Source organism: Oncorhynchus mykiss, chromosome 7, assembly GCF_057628025.1.
Source record: "Oncorhynchus mykiss isolate SJ-2025 chromosome 7, ASM5762802v1, whole genome shotgun sequence".
Taxonomy (NCBI): domain Eukaryota; kingdom Metazoa; phylum Chordata; class Actinopteri; order Salmoniformes; family Salmonidae; genus Oncorhynchus; species Oncorhynchus mykiss.
In genome coordinates, this window is record NC_143028.1 from 17,856,171 (window position 1) to 17,876,376 (window position 20,206).

At 45.7% G+C, this 20,206-nt stretch overlaps 1 protein-coding gene across 2 annotated transcripts in view; it reads right to left on the reverse strand.

Annotated features, from left to right (window-relative positions):
• Positions 1-2,151: 2,151 nt before the first annotated feature.
• The window catches only part of ahr2 (aryl hydrocarbon receptor 2), a 110,894-nt gene continuing 92,839 nt past the window's right edge, over positions 2,152-20,206 (reverse strand). Inside the window, exons 3-13 of one of the 2 annotated variants that reach the window (XM_090240485.1) lie at positions 19,068-19,213; positions 16,475-16,564; positions 14,607-14,730; positions 13,909-14,054; positions 13,442-13,644; positions 11,677-11,786; positions 11,320-11,461; positions 9,328-9,553; positions 8,895-9,124; positions 4,824-6,357; positions 2,152-4,362 (exon numbers count right to left, since the gene is read on the reverse strand). In XM_090240485.1, coding sequence (XP_090096611.1) covers positions 4,276-4,362; positions 4,824-6,357; positions 8,895-9,124; positions 9,328-9,553; positions 11,320-11,461; positions 11,677-11,786; positions 13,442-13,644; positions 13,909-14,054; positions 14,607-14,730; positions 16,475-16,564; positions 19,068-19,213 — 3,038 coding nt within the window. In that variant the 3' untranslated portion in view covers positions 2,152-4,275. Of the gene's footprint in view, positions 4,384-4,823; positions 6,358-8,894; positions 9,125-9,327; positions 9,554-11,319; positions 11,462-11,676; positions 11,787-13,441; positions 13,645-13,908; positions 14,055-14,606; positions 14,731-16,474; positions 16,565-19,067; positions 19,214-20,206 lie in introns of both variants that reach the window. The other variant, XM_021608873.3, reaches the window with a different exon arrangement.

The following is a 20,206-nucleotide window of genomic DNA, read 5'->3' on the forward strand; positions in this document are numbered from 1 at the left end:
TTGACTTTGTAACTGATCTTCCCCCTTCTGATGGTTTCACTACCATTCTAGTGGTAGTGAATAGATTCTTCAAGTCATGTCGGTTAATCCCTCTTCCTGGTCTTCCCACTGCTCTCCAGGTTGCTGAGGCACTCTTCCAGCAGGTCTTCCGGGATTATGGCCTTCCAGAGGACATCGTCTCGGACCGTGGCCCCATATTCACATCCCGAGTATGGAGGGCCTTCTTGGAGAAGCTCGGGTTCACGGTTAGTCTCACATCCGGGTATCGGCCTCAGTCTACCAGGCAGGTAGAGAGGATGAATCAGGAGCTGGGGAGAGTCACTGTCAGGACCCTCAGGGTGAGTAGGCACATTTTCTTCCTTGGGCAGAGTACGCCCAGAACTCTCTACTGGGTTGACCCTTCCAGTGTGTGTTTGGTTTCCAGCTGGCACTGGCCCGGTGGACCCCGGGCCAGACCGCGGCTCCTGCGGTAGATGAGTGGTTCCGGCACGTGGAGGTGTGGAACAATGCGCCCATGAGACTCCAGTGCACCGTCCATCGTCAGAAGGAGCATGCAGACAGTCACTGCAGGGAGACCCCTGTGTTCCATCCTGGGGATTGCGTCTGGCTCTCTATCAAGAACCTCCCACTCTGCCTACCCTGCAAGAAACTGAGCCCCTGGTTTGCGGGGCCATTCAAGGTTCACCGGAGGGTCAATGAGGTGACATACAGGTTACAATTACCCAGTCACTACTGTATCTCACCCTCTTTATGTCTCCCTTCTCAGGCCGGTGGTTCCTGGTCCCTTAGCTGATGCTGTCCCCCACGACACACCTCCACCCCACCTGGACATCGAGGGGAGCCCAGCGTATGCAGTCAGATCCCTACTGGACTTCTATAATCGTGGGGGTCGGCTCCAGTATCTGGTGGACTGGGAGGGGTATGGCCGAGGAGCGGTGTTGGGTTCCGGCGGAGGACATTCTGGACCCCAACATCTGTGATTTCCACCTTCGCCGCCTGGACCGACCCACGCCTCGTCCTCCGGGTCGTCCCCCTCGTCGACGTCGTCCTGCCGCTGGAGCTGCACGTCAGAGGGGGGGTACTGTCACGTCTGCTCCTCCCCTCAGGCGTACGACGTCGCCAGAGTACTAACCACCAGTCCTGGGATTCATCAGTATGCACAACTGGCACTCATCATTGCGCACACCACCTGGACTCCATTGCCTCCCCTTTCATATGTCACTCACCAGTTGGTATTGTTCTTGTGTATCAGCGTTCTGCTTTAGGTTAGTGTCGTGTTCTTGGTTTTGTTTTATTAAAACGTTGCACCTGCTTCCAACTCACCACCCCATCATTACAACGGCTGTGTTGTTCCCAAATGTAATCAAGGTTTGAAATTATGTTTTAGTAAAATGCTATATCTTTTTAGGCTTCTTGCAGTCAATTTCCAGTGTAAATATATATTTATTCTGGCCACCCGACCATCCCCTCAAGAAAGAATTTGCCCGCGTCTGAATCTAATTGATCCCTGATCTAGAACAATGTGTTGCTATATTCAAGTGTCACGTTGGCATAAAGGGTCGGGAGACAGGCGCATAAATGCGTAATAGTTTTTTTTATTAGACCCAAATTACGGCGTGCCGTGTAAAGGCACAGGGACAAAGACCAAAAACCACATACAACACACAGGGTTGAAACCCAAACAAAAGAGCGAGGAGTACCTCGAATAAATAACACAAGCACAATGATTAAAACACAGGCTGAGACCTGTAATCATCTGCGCAATCCACAATGGCACGAAAACCACAGCACAGGTACTCACACGAATCAACGGACATTGTAACAATAATCGACAGGACAATGATAAACCAAGAACACACTTATACTATTACTAATCACTGGGAATAGGGGCCAGGTGTGCGTAATGAAAGTTCCGGAGGGATCCGTGACAGTGTTATGATATGGTATACTACATACAGTATGTGTGATATATCTCAATACGTTGTATGTTTTTGATTATCTTTATTTACTTTTAAATTTGTATTTATTTTTTCTGATGATAAAATTGTATAATTGAACCAATAAAAAAACATCTCACCAGGTCAAATTCCTGTTACATGTAAATGTACTTGATGAAGAAAAGGGATTCTGATAAGAACAGACAAACCTGTGTCAAGTCATTAAACCTCTTTAATGTGGAGATGAAATATAACAATTGAGGCGTAAGCGCCATGGCTGACACATTGGTAGAGGCAGAAAAACAACAAAAGCCACAAGGTGTATATTTATAAATACTGTTCTGAGGAAACAGGTCAAAAAGGGGTTTTACAGACATGAACTGTTCTGTGTGCAGAAAACACATGTATAAAATAGTGTACAATAATAGATGTGAATCTTATGAAGGCCAGATGACTTAAAAATACAAATGAAAAATAGTATGTACACATTAAAATGATACTGCATATAGAAAGGCACCTTGGCCTCAGTGCAGTAGTTATAGTGCCTACATTGTGCAGAAGCATACAGACAAGAATACTGAATACTATACTTTCAATATGGACACTTACGGTGTTCATTGTAGGTTCTGTATTTTTGTACGATTTCTGAAAGCACCCGATCCCCCTTAGAATACATTGAATCATCCACATTGAATTGGATCATTGATCATTCTGAAACTGTAGCTGCCAATACTGTATTACTTCCCTGTAGAACTGCAGGGCGCTAAAATAATTCATCAAAGAAAGTAAAGTAAAGTGAAAGATATTCCCACATTGGCATAGGAGAGCATATCAACAATGCAGTTTGAACAGTGGCTCTACTTTTTCTTTTCAAATTGACTGGTGATTATATGCCTTTCCATGATTGGTTCATCGGTTTTCCTTCTGCATATTTATGCAAATGAGGCACTTCAACTATCTGATGCATTTCGGCATGAATACTTTACCAAGGCACCGCCCCTTCTTGGGTGTTTTCTATCAATAGAAGCACAATGGAAGCAAATAAAACTGCAGGTGCACAGGAATCCCACTGGGCACAGACATCAATTCAATGTTTATTCCAAGTTGGTTCAACACCATTTCATTGAAATGACGTGGAAACAACGTTTATTCAACCAGTGTGTGCCCAGTGGGACACTTCACAAAATAACAGAAAAGACTAAACTGGCTCAATTACATATTTATAGTTTTGGTTAAATGCTTATAAAAATACAAAAGCTGATTTTTTTTCTCAAAAAAACAAAACAACGCCGAGTAAATAAATGTATTTTTTGTCGTTGATGTCATTACATTCTGATTAGAATATCTTGTTGTAATAACAGGATATATCACAATGGAGCATGGTTTGTGATGCAAGAACATGTGGCAAGTCTCAAAAGTCACCGCAAGGGAAAGAGTTTTTACATTTTCATTCAGGTCATTGGAGTATTATGATTGCTGGGGAATAGTTTTATTTTTACTCCGTATCAAAATAAGCAGTTGATACAGTTTAAACTGTATATCATCTATACATACATATTGTCCATAATATCGTATGCCAACATATTTAGCATTTTCCAAATACAAAATGCTCTTCTTTTTGCCCGTATGGTTATACTGTAGTCAATTTACCAGGCATCGACTATCTCACCTTTCCCCTTTGGAATTTGGCTACATCCTATATGTTCAAATGCATTTAGGGATTAAAAAAAAAACAACCTTAAAAGTAATCCCAGGAATCTAATTAAACGTGTTATCTCTTTTTCCCTATTACTTCTTACGTCATCATCTTTCGCCTGTCCTTTCCAAAATCATCTGGCAATTCTTTAACATCAGAGGCACAATGAGGCACAATTCAAAACAACCAATAAATATATTCTCTTTCCTCCACATCGACCAAACGTGACTGTATGTCCAAAATGGCACTCTATTCCCTACATAGGGCACTACTTTTGACCAGGGCATGCCCACCCAAGGAGAAAGCAAGTCAAGGAGGAGCTCGTGACAGTCACTGGAGCTTCTGTCTTCTGTCTGGTTGCAGAAGAAAAATAAGCCACACGACCCTCTGGCCCAAACGCCTTGTATCTTGCATCCAAACATACGATTTGAGACGCATAGAAGAGAAATGAAGGAAGCCATCTTGGCCAGTCTCCTTGGTGAAGTAAGGCATGGTGGTGGTAGAATCCCCAAAGGCACCTGGCTGTGTGAGTCTGTATGTGTCCGTGTATCTGTTTGTTTAGCAAAGAGGGCTACTCATCAGTATCTCAACAAATTCCATTCAGCCGCGGAAAAGGCGGTTTCTTCCTCCTTGTAGAACCTTCTAGAAGTCACAACAGTTGTTTTGATTGTTCTCTGAGAAGTATGTGGTTCCGTTGGGCAGGGGCGGGAACTGGAACGATATGTTTTCCTCCATTGGACAGTTTGTGACCTGGATGGTGAATAATGGACCAAGTTAGCCACAACAGATCAGAAAGACAAGGGGATGATGTGATGCATGCAACCCACCGCAAACTGTGCTTGTTTGAGTGCTTTTAAAATCCTCATTATACCCTTCTCAAAGAAACCAACGACAATGGACAAAACAAATCTTCAAATGTGTGTTTAAGTACATACAACAGAGTAATTAGCTCTAAATGTTTCAATATACGTCAAGTACAAATATGAAACAGACACCTTCTTCCCAAAGGTCCCTTTGTGGCTCGTTATAACTGTCCTACTCGTAAAACCCTAAATACTGGTGCAATTAGAAACGCTGTAATCTGGTTGTAATAATGAAACAAGTCTCTGCCTTGAAAAATAGCTATTTTTACCTCATTGGGACAATCTGTTAAAATAAAGGTTACATTAAAATACTGGTGCCTGTTTTACCTGTGTCTGCCCGTTGCAGTTGAGGTACTGCTGCTGGACCAGCAAGCTGTCTGGTGTGAGGCCCCCAGGGGTTAGACCAGGCCCCACCTGACAGGACAGAGGGCTGATGTTGGTGTCACCCTGTAGGATTGCAGAGGACCCCACGATGGGCCCGCTGGAGTTCCTCTGGAAGTAGCAGGAGGCCTGGGAGGGACTCTGGTCGTGGAGGGGGGCTGTGGCCCTCTGACAGGAGGATGGGACCAGGGAACCAAGGGCCGTGTTGGGGTTTAAACAGACCCCGTTGACAGGAACCGAGGGGGGGTTGGTGCTGCTGAACATGCAGCTGTTGGAAGAGACGAGAGGACGGGTGACTTGAGCAGAGGTCTTTTGAGGCCTATACTGGCCTGATATTGTTTGAGCCCTGTTGTAGTTCTGGGCCTGAGAGTTCTGCTGTGGCTGGGCCTCGAGCCCAGGGATAGGGAGCTGGGGAGCAATTTGGAAGTCAGACACCTGGTTGTTATAAAAGCTGCCCGTGACATTGTGTTGGTGTCCATTTTGTTGGTGTAACATCGTGGGAAGCATTTGCTGCTGCTGCTGTTTCTGGGTCTGCAGGGAAAAGTGTCCTTGTAGGCAGCTAGCCGGGTTGGGATCTAGAATTACATCTTTTGGTTGATTTGAAAAATTCTGGGCGAAGGTTTCCAACAAGGTGTTGGCCACCATGTTGGTATTGGGCATGGAGGAAGGCAAGGGCATCCACATGGTTTCCTGACCGGGCACGGCAAAGGGATCTGATTGGCTTATGGAGCGCTGGTCCTGGAATGTCATTGGCTGATCATTCATGCCCCACCCCAGCAGCTGGTTCTGGATTGGCAGACCCATAGGAGCAGAACTCTGATTGGCAAGGCCTGACTGCATCTGTTGTCTCAGGGAATAAGACGCCAGCCCGTTACCAGGGCTGGACAGGATCTGAGAGGCCTGGAGGCCTTGCTGCTTACCTTTGGCTTGGTTCTGCCGCACCTGGGCACAGGAGCCAGCCAGGGCGGGGTTAAAGGCCAGAGGGTTAGCGTTGCTCTGCAGGCCCAGGTTCTCTCCCAGGGATTGGGCAAATGTGTTCCTGGAGGAAGCCTGCTGGAGTGTGGGGGCGTTCAATCCCATCTGAGAGCCCATGTGTGTCAGCTTCATCATGCCCCGAACGTTACTCACTGTTTCAGCCGCACTCAAGCCTCCCATCCCAAGCAACTGGTTCTGCTGGGGATCAACCCCCCAGTTGAAGCCCTTTCCTCCAGGCATCATGGTATTCCCCTGCAGGTCGACATTTTTAAGGCACTCTGGTACCTCCAAGAGAGGGTTGTTGACACTGACGGACCCCAGCAGTGAGCCCAGATGCTCGGGCATCTTGAGTCCTCCGTTCTCCTTGAAGAGATGTTCCTCCACATACGACAGGATGTCATGGTTGAGGATGTCATCAAGGTCCTCGGACATCTCACAGTTGCTGGAGCTCATCTTCAGCAGAGTGTTCTCCCAGTCCTTCAGCTCTGTGGGGTCCACATTCAGGCTGCAACAAGATAAGATCAGATCAGATAAGGTCCACTTCCAGGCTGCAATCACATCAAATACAACTTTATTTGTATAGCACATTTCATACAAGCTAGAGTATAGCAATACAATACAATGCGACTCACATAATTTTGTTTAAAGATACAATCAATCATAGAAAATAGATGGTAAAATTGCCTGAACAAAAATTGAAAGTATTTTTGTGGTAGTACAAGAAGTTTAAACATTTTAATTACGTGAGGCGGTGAAATACACTGCTCAAAAAATAAAGGGAACACTTAAACAACACAATGTAACTCCAAGTCAATCACACTTCTGTGAAATCAAACAGTCCACTTAGGAAGCAACACTGATTGACAATAAATTTCACATGCTGTTGTGCAAATGGAATAGACAACAGGTGGAAATTATAGGCAATTAGCAAGACACCCCCAATAAAGGAGTGGTTCTGCAGGTGGTGACCACAGACCACTTCTCAGTTCCTATGCTTCCTGGCTGATGTTTTGGTCACTTTTGAATGCTGGCGCTGCTTTCACTCTAGTGGTAGCATGAGACGGAGTCTACAACCCACACAAGTGGCTCAGGTAGTGCAGCTCATCCAGGATGGCACATCAATGCGAGCTGTGGCAAGAAGGTTTGCGATATCTGTCAGCGTAGTGTCCAGAGCATGGAGGCGCTACCAGGAAACAGGCCAGTACATCAGGAGACGTGGAGGAGGCCGTAGGAGGGCAACAACCCAGCAGCAGGACCGCTACCTCCGCCTTTGTGCAAGGAGGAGCAGGAGGAGCACTGCCAGAGCCCTGCAAAATGACCTCCAGCAGGCCACAAATGTGCATGTGTCTGCTCAAACGGTCAGAAACAGACTCCATGAGGGTGGTATGAGGGCCCGACGTCCACAGGTGGGGATTGTGCTTACAGACCAACACCGTGCAGGACGTTTGGCATTTGCTAGAGAACACCAAGATTGGCAAATTCGCCACTGGCGCCCTGTGCTCTTCACAGATGCAAGCAGGTTTACACTGAGCACATGTGACAGACGTCACATAGTCTGGAGACGCAGTGGAGAACGTTCTGCTACCTGCAACATTCTCCAGCATGACCGGTTTGGCGGTGGGTCAGTCATGGTGTGGGGTGGATTTTTTTTGGGTGCCGCACAGCCCTCCATGTGCTCGCCAGAGGTAGCCTGACTGCCATTAGGTACCGAGATGAGATCCTCAGACCCCTTGTGAGACCATATGCTGGTGCGGTTGGCCCTGGGTTCCTTCTAATGCAAGACAATGCTAAACCTCATGTGGCTGGAGTGTGTCAGCAGTTCCTGCAAGAGGAAGGCATTGATGCTATGGACTGGCCCGCCCGTTCCCCAGACCTTAATCCAATTGAGCACATCTGGGACATCATGTCTCGCTCCATCCACCAACGCCACGTTGCACCACAGACTGTCCAGGAGTTAGCGGATGCTTTAGTCCAGGTCTGGGAGGAGATCCCTCAGGAGACCATCCACCACCTCATCAGGAGCCTGCCCAGGCGTTGTAGGGAGGTCATACAGGCACGTGGAGGCCACACACACTACTGAGCCTCATTTTGACTTGTTTTAAGGACATTACATCAAAGTTGGATCAGCCTGTAGTGTGGTTTTCCACTTTAATTTTGAGTGTGACTCCAAATCCAGACCGCCATTGGTTGATAAATTTGATTTCCATTGATAATGTTCGTGTGATTTTGTTGTCAGCACATTCAACTATGTAAAGAAAAAAGTATTTAATCATATTTCATTCATTCAGATCTAGGATGTGTTATTTTATTTTTCTCTTTATTTTTTTGAGCAGTGTATATTCAAAGTTCAATTTATTAAAATATCTGGTCTGATTACTATGTCAACCTCATTACTTTGGAATGTGGGTCAGTTAGATCACATATTTAATCACAAATAATTACACTAAGACTACTACACTTTTACTCATAAGGAATTAGAAATGTTTCAGGTTATCATTTGGGGAGAGAAATATAATGGACATTTGTGGACAAAACTTACTCAACCTTAAAAAATGGTTTAGTCTTCAACTACCACAACATATTTTCATCACTAACAAACTTCTAAACTTCTTCCACTAGATGCATCATCATATGTAAATAGTTTATGATTAGTGAATACTATAACGCAGTTATTCTGTTACATACTTCTCCCTATCAGCTGAAATTTTATTTTTTCAAAGTCATTTTAGCTGTCATGTTAGCTGTTCGGTCCGAACAAATTCACAAATTTGTGGCGCTATGCAGAAGTTGACTCCCTCCGGGCACATGTTGCTAGGCAACCCCTGCACTTGCCTGGGCAGGCCTGCTCCCTCCATGGCCAAAGCCAGTTTGAGAAACGTGCTAACAAACGTTAGTGCTGTGCAACTCAATAAATACTGCACTCTAAGTCATGATAGTGTTGCAAGACAAAGCAACTTTACTTTCACCTTTCAATTTTGTAATCTACTATTGTTTTTTTATTCATTTCTATTATTTATTCTACAGTAGAAGTAGTAGTCAAACCTGGAACACAGGCTGTTGTCCCCGATGATTTGCTGCAGTGTTTCCATCAGGTCCTGTACAGTGGACTCCTCCCTGATGCTCGCGTCCGGCCTGGGCATAGTGTGGTGTTGGGACTGCCAGGAATCACCAGGCACGTTGGCCATTGCGTGGCTGTTGCTGAAGGCCTGGTCTTCCCAGGAGCACAGCTCCTGAGGGTTGGGGGGCTCGCTGGAGGGCTCGCTGGGGCTGGTCTGCATGGATGAATGATTGAATTAATAAAATACTTTTCGTCTCAAGTCATCCTTAGCGACCCATCCTTACGGGGCTATTTGAGACATTGTCTGTGTCCAAAATGGCAACCTATTCCCTACATAGTACACTAGAGACCTATTGGCCCTGGTCAAAATGTGTGCATAATATAGGGAATACGGTAAAACAGAGTAAATTGCTGTACCTGCATGTAGATGGCCTGGTCCTGCTTCAGAATGGAGCCCAGCAGGGAGTCAGGGTCCAGGGCCATTTCTTCGGCCATCTTCCTGATCTTAGGGCCCTTGCTCTGGGTTGGAACGTCAGCTACGTCCAGAGAGAGGCCCACCTCGTAGAGAACAGCTTCCCCAGTGGCGAAGTTAAAAGGCAGCTGGAGTCTCCGCTGGCGAAGCTGCTCCTCACCCTCATTATTTCTTGAGGAAAAAAAAGGAGTATTAGAATAAAATAGAGTAGTATAGTACAGTAGAGTACAGTAGAGTAGAGTACGGCAGAGTACAGTAGAGTACGGTAGAGTAGAGTACGGCAGAGTACGGTAGAGTAGAGTACGGTAGAGTAGAGTACGGCAGAGTACAGTAGAGTACGGCAGAGTACAGTAGAGTACAGTAGAGTACGGTAGAGTAGAGTACGGCAGAGTACGGTAGAGTAGAGTACGGTAGAGTACGGTAGAGTAGAGTACGGTAGAGTACGGTAGAGTAGAGTACGGCAGAGTACGGTAGAGTACGGTAGAGTAGAGTACGGCAGAGTACGGTAGAGTAGAGTACGGTAGAGTACGGTCGAGTAGAGTACGGCAGAGTACGGTAGAGTACGGTAGAGTAGAGTACGGCAGAGTACGGTAGAGTAGAGTACGGTAGAGTAGAGTACGGCAGAGTACGGTAGAGTAGAGTACGGTAGAGTAGAGTACGGCAGAGTACGGTAGAGTAGAGTACGGTAGAGTACGGTAGAGTAGAGTACGGTAGAGTACAGTAGAGTACGGTAGAGTAGAGTACGGTAGAGTAGAGTACGTCAGAGTACGGTAGAGTAGAGTACGGTAGAGTACAGTAGAGTACGGTAGAGTAGAGTACGGTAGAGTAGAGTACGGCAGAGTACGGTAGAGTAGAGTACGGTAAAGTACGGTAGAGTAGAGTACGGCAGAGTACAGTAGAGTACGGTAGAGTAGAGTACGGTAGAGTAGAGTACGGCAGAGTACGGTAGAGTAGAGTACGGTAGAGTAGAGTACGGCAGAGTACGGTAGAGTAGAGTACAGTAGAGTACGGTAGAGTAGAGTACGGTAGAGTACAGTAGAGTACGGTAGAGTAGAGTACGGTAGAGTAGAGTACGGCAGAGTACGGTAGAGTAGAGTACGGTAGAGTACAGTAGAGTACGGTAGAGTAGAGTACGGTAGAGTAGAGTACGGCAGAGTACGGTAGAGTAGAGTACGGTAGAGTACGGTAGAGTACAGTACGGCAGAGTACAGTAGAGTACGGTAGAGTAGAGTACGGTAGAGTAGAGTACGGCAGAGTACGGTAGAGTAGAGTACGGCAGAGTAGAGTACGGTAGAGTACGGTAGAGTAGAGTACGGCAGAGTACGGCAGAGTACGGTAGAGTAGAGTACGGTAGAGTAGAGTACGGCAGAGTACGGTAGAGTAGAGTACGGCAGAGTACGGTAGAGTAGAGTATGGTAGAGTACGGTAGAGTAGAGTACGGTAGAGTAGAGTACGGCAGAGTAGAGTACGGTAGAGTACGGTAGAGTAGAGTACGGCAGAGTACGGTAGAGTAGAGTACGTTAGAGTACGGTAGAGTAGAGTACGGTAGAGTACGGTAGAGTACGGTAGAGTAGAGTACGGTAGAGTAGAGTACGGCAGAGTACGGTAGAGTAGAGTACGGTAGAGTACGGTAGAGTAGAGTACGGCAGAGTACGGTAGAGTAGAGTACGGTAGAGTACAGTAGAGTACGGTAGAGTACAGTAGAGTACAGTAGAGTACGGTAGAGTAGAGTACGCAGAGTACAGTAGAGTACGGTAGAGTAGAGTACGGTAGAGTAGAGTACGGTAGAGTACAGTAGAGTACGGTAGAGTAGAGTACGGTAGAGTAGAGTAGAGTAGAGTTCGGTAGAGTACAGTAGAGTACGGTAGAGTAGAGTACGATAGAGTACAGCGCAGAGTAATCTTGGATTGGATTGTCCAGATGATGACTCTACTCACGATAACGGTCTCTGTCTGACCATGATGAAGTCGGGCCTCCCTCCCTTGTAGATCAGTCTGGCGTTAGCCTGAACCCAGATCCACACACCATTCTTGGCCAGGAGCCTAAACACAGTCAGACCACTCTCACCTGTCTTTATCACTAAGGAGGGAAACAGACACAAGGAAACTGTCAAAAACAGGGTCGGGTACAGCAAATACAGAGAACTCATTTGTTTTTGTTCATTTCATTCATTCATTGTTTAATCCATTTGTTGCTTCAATTATTCATTCATTCATCCGTTCAATCATTTGTTAGTTCATTCAAACATTCAAATAAGAAAGTTGTAATATTGATTTGGAAACGTGACGACTCACTTCTGACATGGTTGTCGGCACAGTACATCATGTCAGCAGCGTGAATGAACTGGTATCCAGAGCCTCTCATACACAACTCCAGCTCCGTGTAACCCAGAACCACCTTCCCTCTGACACACAATAACACACAGGGGGAATAACATTAGAAACGCTCACTAATTATTCCCTTTTTTCTGATCTCTACAGTTTGTGGTTACAATTCATAGTAATGTTCATGAATAAGTCGTTACAAATGCTTATAAATCATTTAGAAATTAATATGAATGTTATAACACACACAAAGGAATAACGTTATCTATAACGTTAGATAGACATTACATGGCCAAAAGTGTGTGGTCACCTGCTCGTCAAACATCTCATTCCAAAATCATGGGCATTAATATAGATTTGGTCCCCCCTTTGCTGCTATAACAGCCTCCACTCTTATGGGAAGCCTTTCCACTAGATCTTGGAACATTGCTGTGTGGACTTGCTTCCAAGTAGCCTAGTGGTCAGAGCGTGGTTAGAGCACTCTAACCACTAGGCAGGTAGCCTTGGGCCAGTAACCGAAAGGTTGCTGGATTGAATCCCAGAGCTGACAAGGTAAAAATCTGTTGTTCTGGTCCTGAACAAGGCAGTTAACCCAGTGTTCCCTGGTAGGCCGTCATTGTAAATAAGAATTTGTTCTTAACTGACTTGCCTAGTTAAATAAAGGTTTAAAATACATTTAAAATTCAGCCACAAGAGCATTAGTGAGGTCGGGCAGTGATATTGGCTGATTAGGCAGATTCGGACTGCCAGATGGTGAAGCGTGATCCATCACCACTGCTCCAGAGCTTAGGCTTGTGTACGGCTGCTCGGCCATGAAAACCCACTTGATGAAGCTCCCGATGAACAGCTATTGTGCTGACGTTGCTTCCAGAGGCAGTTTAGAACTCGGTAGTGAGTGTTGCAAACGAGAACAATTATTATTATTATTATTTTTTAATTTTACCCCCTTTTCTCAACAATTTAATGGTATCCAATTGTTTAGTAGTTACTGTCTTGTCTCATCGCTACAACTCCTGTACGGGCTCGGGAGAGACGAAGGTCGAATGCCATGCGTCCTCCGAAACACAACCCAACCAAGCTGCACTGCTTCTTAACACAGCGCGCATCCAACCCGGAAGCCAGCCGCACCAATGTGTCGGAGAAAACACTGTGCCCCTATCAACCTGGTCAGCGTGCACTGTGCCCGGCCCGCCACAGGAGTCGCTAGTGCGCGATGAGTCAAGGATATCCCTACCAGCCAAACCCTCCCTAACCCGGACGCAATGTGCATCGCCCCATGGACCTCCCGGTCGCGGCCGGCTGCGACAGAGCCTGGGCTCGAACCCAGAGTCTCTAGCGATGCAGTGCCCTAGACCACTGCGCCACTCGGGAGGCCCCCTGAGAACAATTTTTTGCGGTACGCGCTTCAGCACTAGGCGGTCCCGTTCTGTGAGTTTGTGTGACCTACCACTTCGCGGCTGATCCGTTGTTGCTCCTAGACGTTTCCACTTCACAATAACAGCACTTACAGTTGACTGGGGCAGAAATTTGACAAACTATCTTGTTGAAAGTCACTGAGCTCTTCAGTACGGGCCATTCTACTGCCAATGTTTGTCTATGGAGATTGCATGGCGGTGTGCTCGATTCTATTCACTTTTCAGCAACGGGTGTGGCTGAAATAGCTGAATCCACTAATTTGAAGGGATGTGCACATACTGTAGTGTACTTTAATAATAACACTGGATGGGAGTGTTACCTTGTATCAACATTTGTGGGGGTGAAATCCAGCTTGTGTTTGGTCTGGAATATAAGTGTCTTGGTCCTGATCTCCAGGATAGAGGGGGTCTGGATGGGGGTAGCCACCACAAACAGGGCCAGCTGGGGGTGGTCTATGGTACCATCATCTGACATCTTGTTCTGGCCATGGAGGTACTTCAGACGCCCATTGAAGTTCAGGGCCTGGAGTTGAAGACACAGGGAAATGAGGAGGAAAGGTAAGGGACTTCTCTGTGTGATCACATGAGGATAAACAGAGATCCTAAATACAACTACACTGAGGTAAGTTTTATATATATATTGTATTGTTTTTGTTTTGCGTATATTGTCTCATTCTGTGGATGCAAAGGTCGTATTTGAACCACTACTACTAAATTACTAATACAAAGTTAATCTGTGGACGTTAGGCCTCTTGTTGTGTGTGGTTGGACTGTTAGTTTACTGTACCAGGAAGCCAGAGGAGTTGTCCAGGAGACAACGGAAGCGACAGACAAAGCTCCTCTCCAGGAAGGAAGAGTTCTCAGGAGGAATGTGCTGCGGGTCGTAGCTCACTATGTTGCTGGTGATGTCACTGCTGTTGTTAGGCTGCAGGCCTACAGTACACACAGTTACGGTACAGTAACTGTATATTTATATATCTTTTATATTTTAGTCATTTATTAGGCACTCTTATCCAGAGCAATTTACAAGAGCAATTAGGTTTAAGTGCCTTGCTCAAGGGCACATTTTTCACGAAGTTGGCTCTGGGATTCAAACCAGTGACCTTTCCGTGACTTGCCCAATGCTCTTTACAGCTAGGCTGCCTGTTTATTATCCTGTATATTCAGCTAACTATACAAAAAAAATGTTCAAGCAATATCAAATCTTTCCACAAAGGTTGGCTTAGTCCTCGTGTCAAAGTCATTCCACGGAGGGACGAGTGTCTGCGGGTTTTCACTCCACCCCTGTACTTTACAGCTGAATTAAGGTCACTAATTAGTAAGGAACTCCCTTCACCTGGTTGTCTAGGTCTTAATTGAAAGGAAAAACCCAAAACCCGCAGACACTCGGCCCTCCATGGAATGAGTTCGACACCCCTTGCTTAGAAAACCAGGGTGTGAGTACTAACATAGCAGACTGGAGTACTAACATAGTGCATTACTCACTCTCTGTTGTCCCTGGCTCTGCATCAAACTGGTTGGGGTTAAGGGCGAAGTGGAGCTGACGTCTGAACAAGGCCCTGTCGTCCGTGTGGATCAACTCAAACACACTCTGGTGAACCACATCTGACTGTGGGAGACAGGACAAAGAGGGAGACAAGAGTGTAAAAGACAATATACAGTACAGACTAGAGAGGAATATATGAAGTGCATGAGATTCAGTCATTTCCAAATGTCTCCTGGGAATACGAACTAACAGGTGCTGCCCTCTAGTGGTTTGGCAGCCCTAATACGCCACTGTCTGCTCCATTCAATGTTTTGTGGGAAGGGGGAAGGAGTGGGATGGGTTGTGCATCTCTCATTAAAGAGCAAAGCTCACTAGGGTGCAGAGGCACAAACAACCCCCATATTCCAAGAGGACTCTCTGTGAGTGTGTGTGCATACCTGTGTGTTGTTGTTTGGAGCATGAGTCATCAACATATTCATTAGAATACACCTGCATTGCTGGCTGTTTGGGGTTTTAGGCTGGGTTTCTGTACAGCACTTTGATATATCAGCTGACGTAAGAAGGGCTTTATAAATACATTTGATTTTGATTTGATTTGATTAGAGCCTCTCTCCTGCAGTGTGACGTCTGTCTTTAGGCAAGTGACTCGGCCATGCACCATGTGTATGTGTATGTGTGTGTGTGTGTGTGTGTGCACTGTAAGCAGGGGTGAATGTAGATTTCATTTCTTCCCCGTACGGGACGTCCTATGTACACACGCTTATGGAGCTAATCATAGAATTTTGCCGGGACGCCGTACTGGACCGCTTTACGTTCACCCCTGGCTGTAAGTGTGTGTGTATTGTAAGTATGTGTGTGTACTGTATGTGTGTGTACTGTATGTATGTGTGTGTACTGTAGGTGTGTGTGTGTGTACTGTAAGTGTGTGTGTGTGTGTGTACTGTAAGTGTGTGTATGGGCCAATGACCCGGGCTCATGCATCGTGTTGCAGAGGGCATGCAGTGCTTCTGGGCCCAATGTGTTCCGAGCACACATGACTCGTGTGTTTTCCCATTCCCTTCCATCCATTAACCGCTCCGCCGTGAAAAGAATGCTGGGAACGTAGGTCTGACGGATACAGAGAGCTGTGTGAGACGAGCGTGTGTGATTTGATGCTCGCTCTCTTCTCCCCTAGGCTTCCTAAAACTCGTACTTGACCTCAGTCAAGGTCTCTCTCTGGGAATGATGTGTGTGCGTGTGCGCACAGAACGAGAGTTTGGAGTTTGTTGGCCGATGAACTTCTGACTTATAAATACATCCATTTAAATGTGGTCTGAATACATGTCTGTGATGAGAAGGGGAGCCAGGGGCCTATCAATCGCAACTCCATGCACTTATGCTTCCTATTATAGCCTTGATACTTCAGTTATGACTGATACGCTTTGGGGATGATAGGCTTTTTGACAGATTACTGTTAAAGTTGAGGAGTCACATTAGAATGTCCAACAAGCTCAGCTGGCCAGCAAATTATTCAACTGTGACAATATTGACATTTATGAGGTGACATGTATGGTACCATTAGCTAGCTAGGTGATGTGGGCTGCCATGAGGTGACATGTATGGTACCATTAGCTAGCTAGGTGATGTGGGCTGCCATGAGATGGTACCATTAGCTAGCTAGGTGATGTGGGCTGCCATGAGGTGACATGTATGATACCATTAGCTAGCTAGGTAATATGGCTGCTATGAAGTGACTTGAAAGGTACCTACATACTGTAGGGTCTTCATAACACCTGAATAACCGATACATAATACATTTATAAGCAGTATATGCATAATGTGGGTGCACTGTATGTCAGTCAGTGTTGGTCAAAAGGACCTATTTTACCTGGTGGAACCCTAGGTAGTCCTGAACAGTAGGAGAGGAGTAGAACACGTATCCCTCCGCCGTGACCACCAGCACAAAGCCGTTCAGGGCCTAGAGACACAGAGAGGCACAGTCAGACAAAAATAAACACGATGACCTTATTATTTATGAACTTAATAGTATTATATTATTATGAAGTTAACATATGTTCATACTTCATACGTCAAACAAGACACACTCAGCTATTCGACGTGAAGATGGGCAAATAAACATAACCTGAAAGAAATAAAAATGAATCCCATGACGTAGTGAATGATAAGGGGCAATAAAGGAGTCAAATTAAATTAGAGGAGGAATTCTGGTCGGCTGTTGAAGGAGGGAGAAGTAGCCATGGTGTGTGTCTGTGTGTGTGTGTGTGTGTGCATGTGTGTGTGTTTGTTCAGGTTTGGGTAAACATCCCATGTAATTAGCCATTCCTTTGTTCAGGTGTTAAATGTGACAATACAACAGAGCGGGGGGAATATAGCTACTTGTCACGCACAGGATCCTGAACCTTGTAAACAATAGACCACCAGAGTGTGTGTGAGTGTGAGTGTGTGTGTGTGAGAGAGAGAGAGAGAGAGAGAGAGAGACAGAGAGAGAGAGAGAGAGAGCGAGAGGGACAGACAGACAGAGAGAGAGACAGAGAGAGAGAGAGGGACAGACGGACAGAGAGAGACAGAGAGAGAGAGAGAGACAGAGAGAGAGAGAGAGAGAGAGAGAGAGAGTGACAGGGTATGCAAAAGGTCCTGCATTTTGATATCACAATAAAGGGCCTTTACGGATTTACTGGAAGCTGCTGCAAATTTTCAGCATATAAAGCACAGACAACAGGTTTAGCCAATGTACAGGTTTAGGAATACAGGCCAAAGTATTTGTGTGTGTGTGCAGTGGTGGAAAAAGTACCCAATTGTCAAAGTTAATATTTATCTATTTTTAAAATGTAATTTTTTTTTACAAACAAAGCATTTGTGTTTCAGTGAGTCCACCAGATCAGAGGCAGTAGGGATGACCAGAATGTTCTCTTGATAAGTGCATGAATTGGACCATTTTCCTGTCCTGCTAAACATTCAAAATGTAACGAGTAAAAATAACAATATTTTCTTTAGGAATGTAGTGAAGTAAAAGTTAAAGTTGTCTAAAATATAAATAGTAAAGTAGAATACAGATACCCCCAAAAACAACTTAAGTAGTGCTTTAAAGTATGTTTTACTTAAAAGTACTTTACACCACTGTGTATGTGTTTGAGGGTAATAGTGAGTGATTCTAACCCACCTACTCTAATTATTTCCTGAGAAAGACTACAGGACAACAAGACGATAACGTGGTTTATAACATCTTCATGACATATGCTCCCAGATAGCACTGAACAAGTTTTCTGCATGGTGAATCAACTAGCCCCATTAATCTTTACCTGGCACATAGGCCTACACACAAAAAATAAAAATAAAACAACACACAATTGTGTCTCAGAAGAGCAGCGTTTGTTCTCTGTGTGGATTTACTGCAGACACCAGGACAGCGACTGAGGAAGAAAGTTAAGATTAAACTACAAACTGCCCAGCATTACCAAACTATCAAGGCGGATAATCAGTCATAAATCAGTCTAGCACCACCCTCCATTAGACCAGTCCCTACTGGAGAGAATAGTGCTGTGTGTGGTCAGTGGTGAGACCTCCCTGGAGATGGCGATGGTTATCTTTAGCAATAAAACAAACGCTAATGAGGACTAGCGTAACCCTCACCGAGAAATGGGACAGCACGCTAACACTCCTAGCATTAGCCCCAGTGAGAAGAGGGAGGGCATTGCCCATGGGTAATGAAATGAGAGAGTCAAACTCAGGATTTAGTCAGGAGGGGAGGGAATGTGGGTGTTTACTCCAAGAAAATGACTCTATATGTGTGCTTAGGCAAGTGGTTGAATCCACCTCTTTTTGTTCTCCCTTGTTGGTATTGAACATACATGTATGAGAGGCTATACGGAGGTTGTTGAAATATCCAAGGGTTTATAATCAAGCATATTTGTTTGAGACTGTATACAGGGGTTCTATATCTATGGTATACAGTATGCATGATATATAGGCTGATGACGTGAGACAGTAATCCCTAACCTAACTCTCGGGGAGGATGGAGGAGGATGGAGGAGTTTCGGTCATGTCAAGACATAAAACAAATAGCTTCTCGTATAACTGGAGGGGAAGGAGTGAGGCTGGTTTCTTTACATGTAGATGGGTATGAGAGGCGTCATATAGTGTGTGTGAGCTGGGGGACAGGTTGGTGCTTGCCCTTCACGCCAGCTAAGCTTCCTCGGGTAAACCCCAGAGGGGGAGAGAGAGAGAGGCCTCGGGCTGGGGGGACAGACAGACAGACAGACAGGCAGACAGACAGGCAGACAGACAGGCAGACAAGCAGACAGACAGACAGACAGACAGACAGACAGACAGACAGACAGACAGACAGACAGACAGACAGACAGACAGACAGACAGGCAGGCAGACAGACAGACAGACAGGCAGGCAGGCAGACAGACAGACAGGCAGACAGGCAGATAGACAGGCAGGCAGACACTGTATACCTGGTGCAGGAGGTTTCCCTCGGAGAACGTGACCCCATCCACAGAGGTTGTGGCGGTTGTGCTCTTCGCTAGAGTGATCGGTCCATTCCCTCCGAACCCCACTGCTCTCTCCACCCCCCACCCTGGACTGCCTTTCTTCGTGGTCGCTGCGAAACAGAACAGAGGGAGAGAAACATAACTTCACACCGGCACGCAAACCTGAAAGCAATACGCGCTGGACAGTGGAAGAAAGCAGCATAGAACTCACTTCTCAAAGATGTTGTTGACAGGCTCTCTGCTAACGTCTGTAACTCTGAAACAGTTATCTTCTTCCTCCAAGCCAACAGACTAAAACTACAGCCCCTAAGATGGCTCTCCTTCCCTCTCTCCAACCCCTGCTGTTGTTGTTGTGTGTGGCTGTGTGTGTGTGTGTTTGTATGTATGTGTGTGTCTCGGCTTGTTTACTATCCTCGTAGGTACCGGAAATCCCCAAAAGTCACCACAAGGATAGTGAAGGATAGTAAAGGACAGACTATTTTAAGCTGAGTTTAAAGGGTTTGGTTTAGGGTTAGAATTAGGTTAAGGTTTGGGTTTAGGGTTAGGGGCTTAAAGTTGGAGTTAAGGTCAGGGTTAGGTTTAGGGGTTAGGAAAAATAGGATTTTGAATGTAAATACATTTTGGATCCCCACAAGGATAGTAAAACACATGGTGTGTGTGTGCACGTGCATGTGCTTTCTTGCATGTGTCTGTGTGTCAGCCAGGATTGGCTTTGGGCTCATTTGGGACTTAACTTTGACTCCAGCTTTAATAGATGAGATTATAAAACCTCCCTCCCCATTTGTCTAACTACGTTTTCTCCTTCCCTTGTTCATTTGTTCTCATCCCCAGGAGAAGCCCTGACAGCGAGCGAGGCTCATAGGGGACTAAGTGCGGGCGTGTACGTCAGATGTTTCAACTGGAGACTTGAGACATACTCCAGATGTCCACAGCCAGGCCTCGAATCTATGTTTGTGTCCCCTAAAAGTAGAGCTGCAGACACCAAGTATGTTTGCGAAAAAAACAAAGCCAATTGTTTTCAGAAATGCCGGATGAGCTGCGACTATTTCTGTCCGTTAGTCTAATATCTCAAAGGTGGTCTTCTTAAAATAAGTCAGAATCGA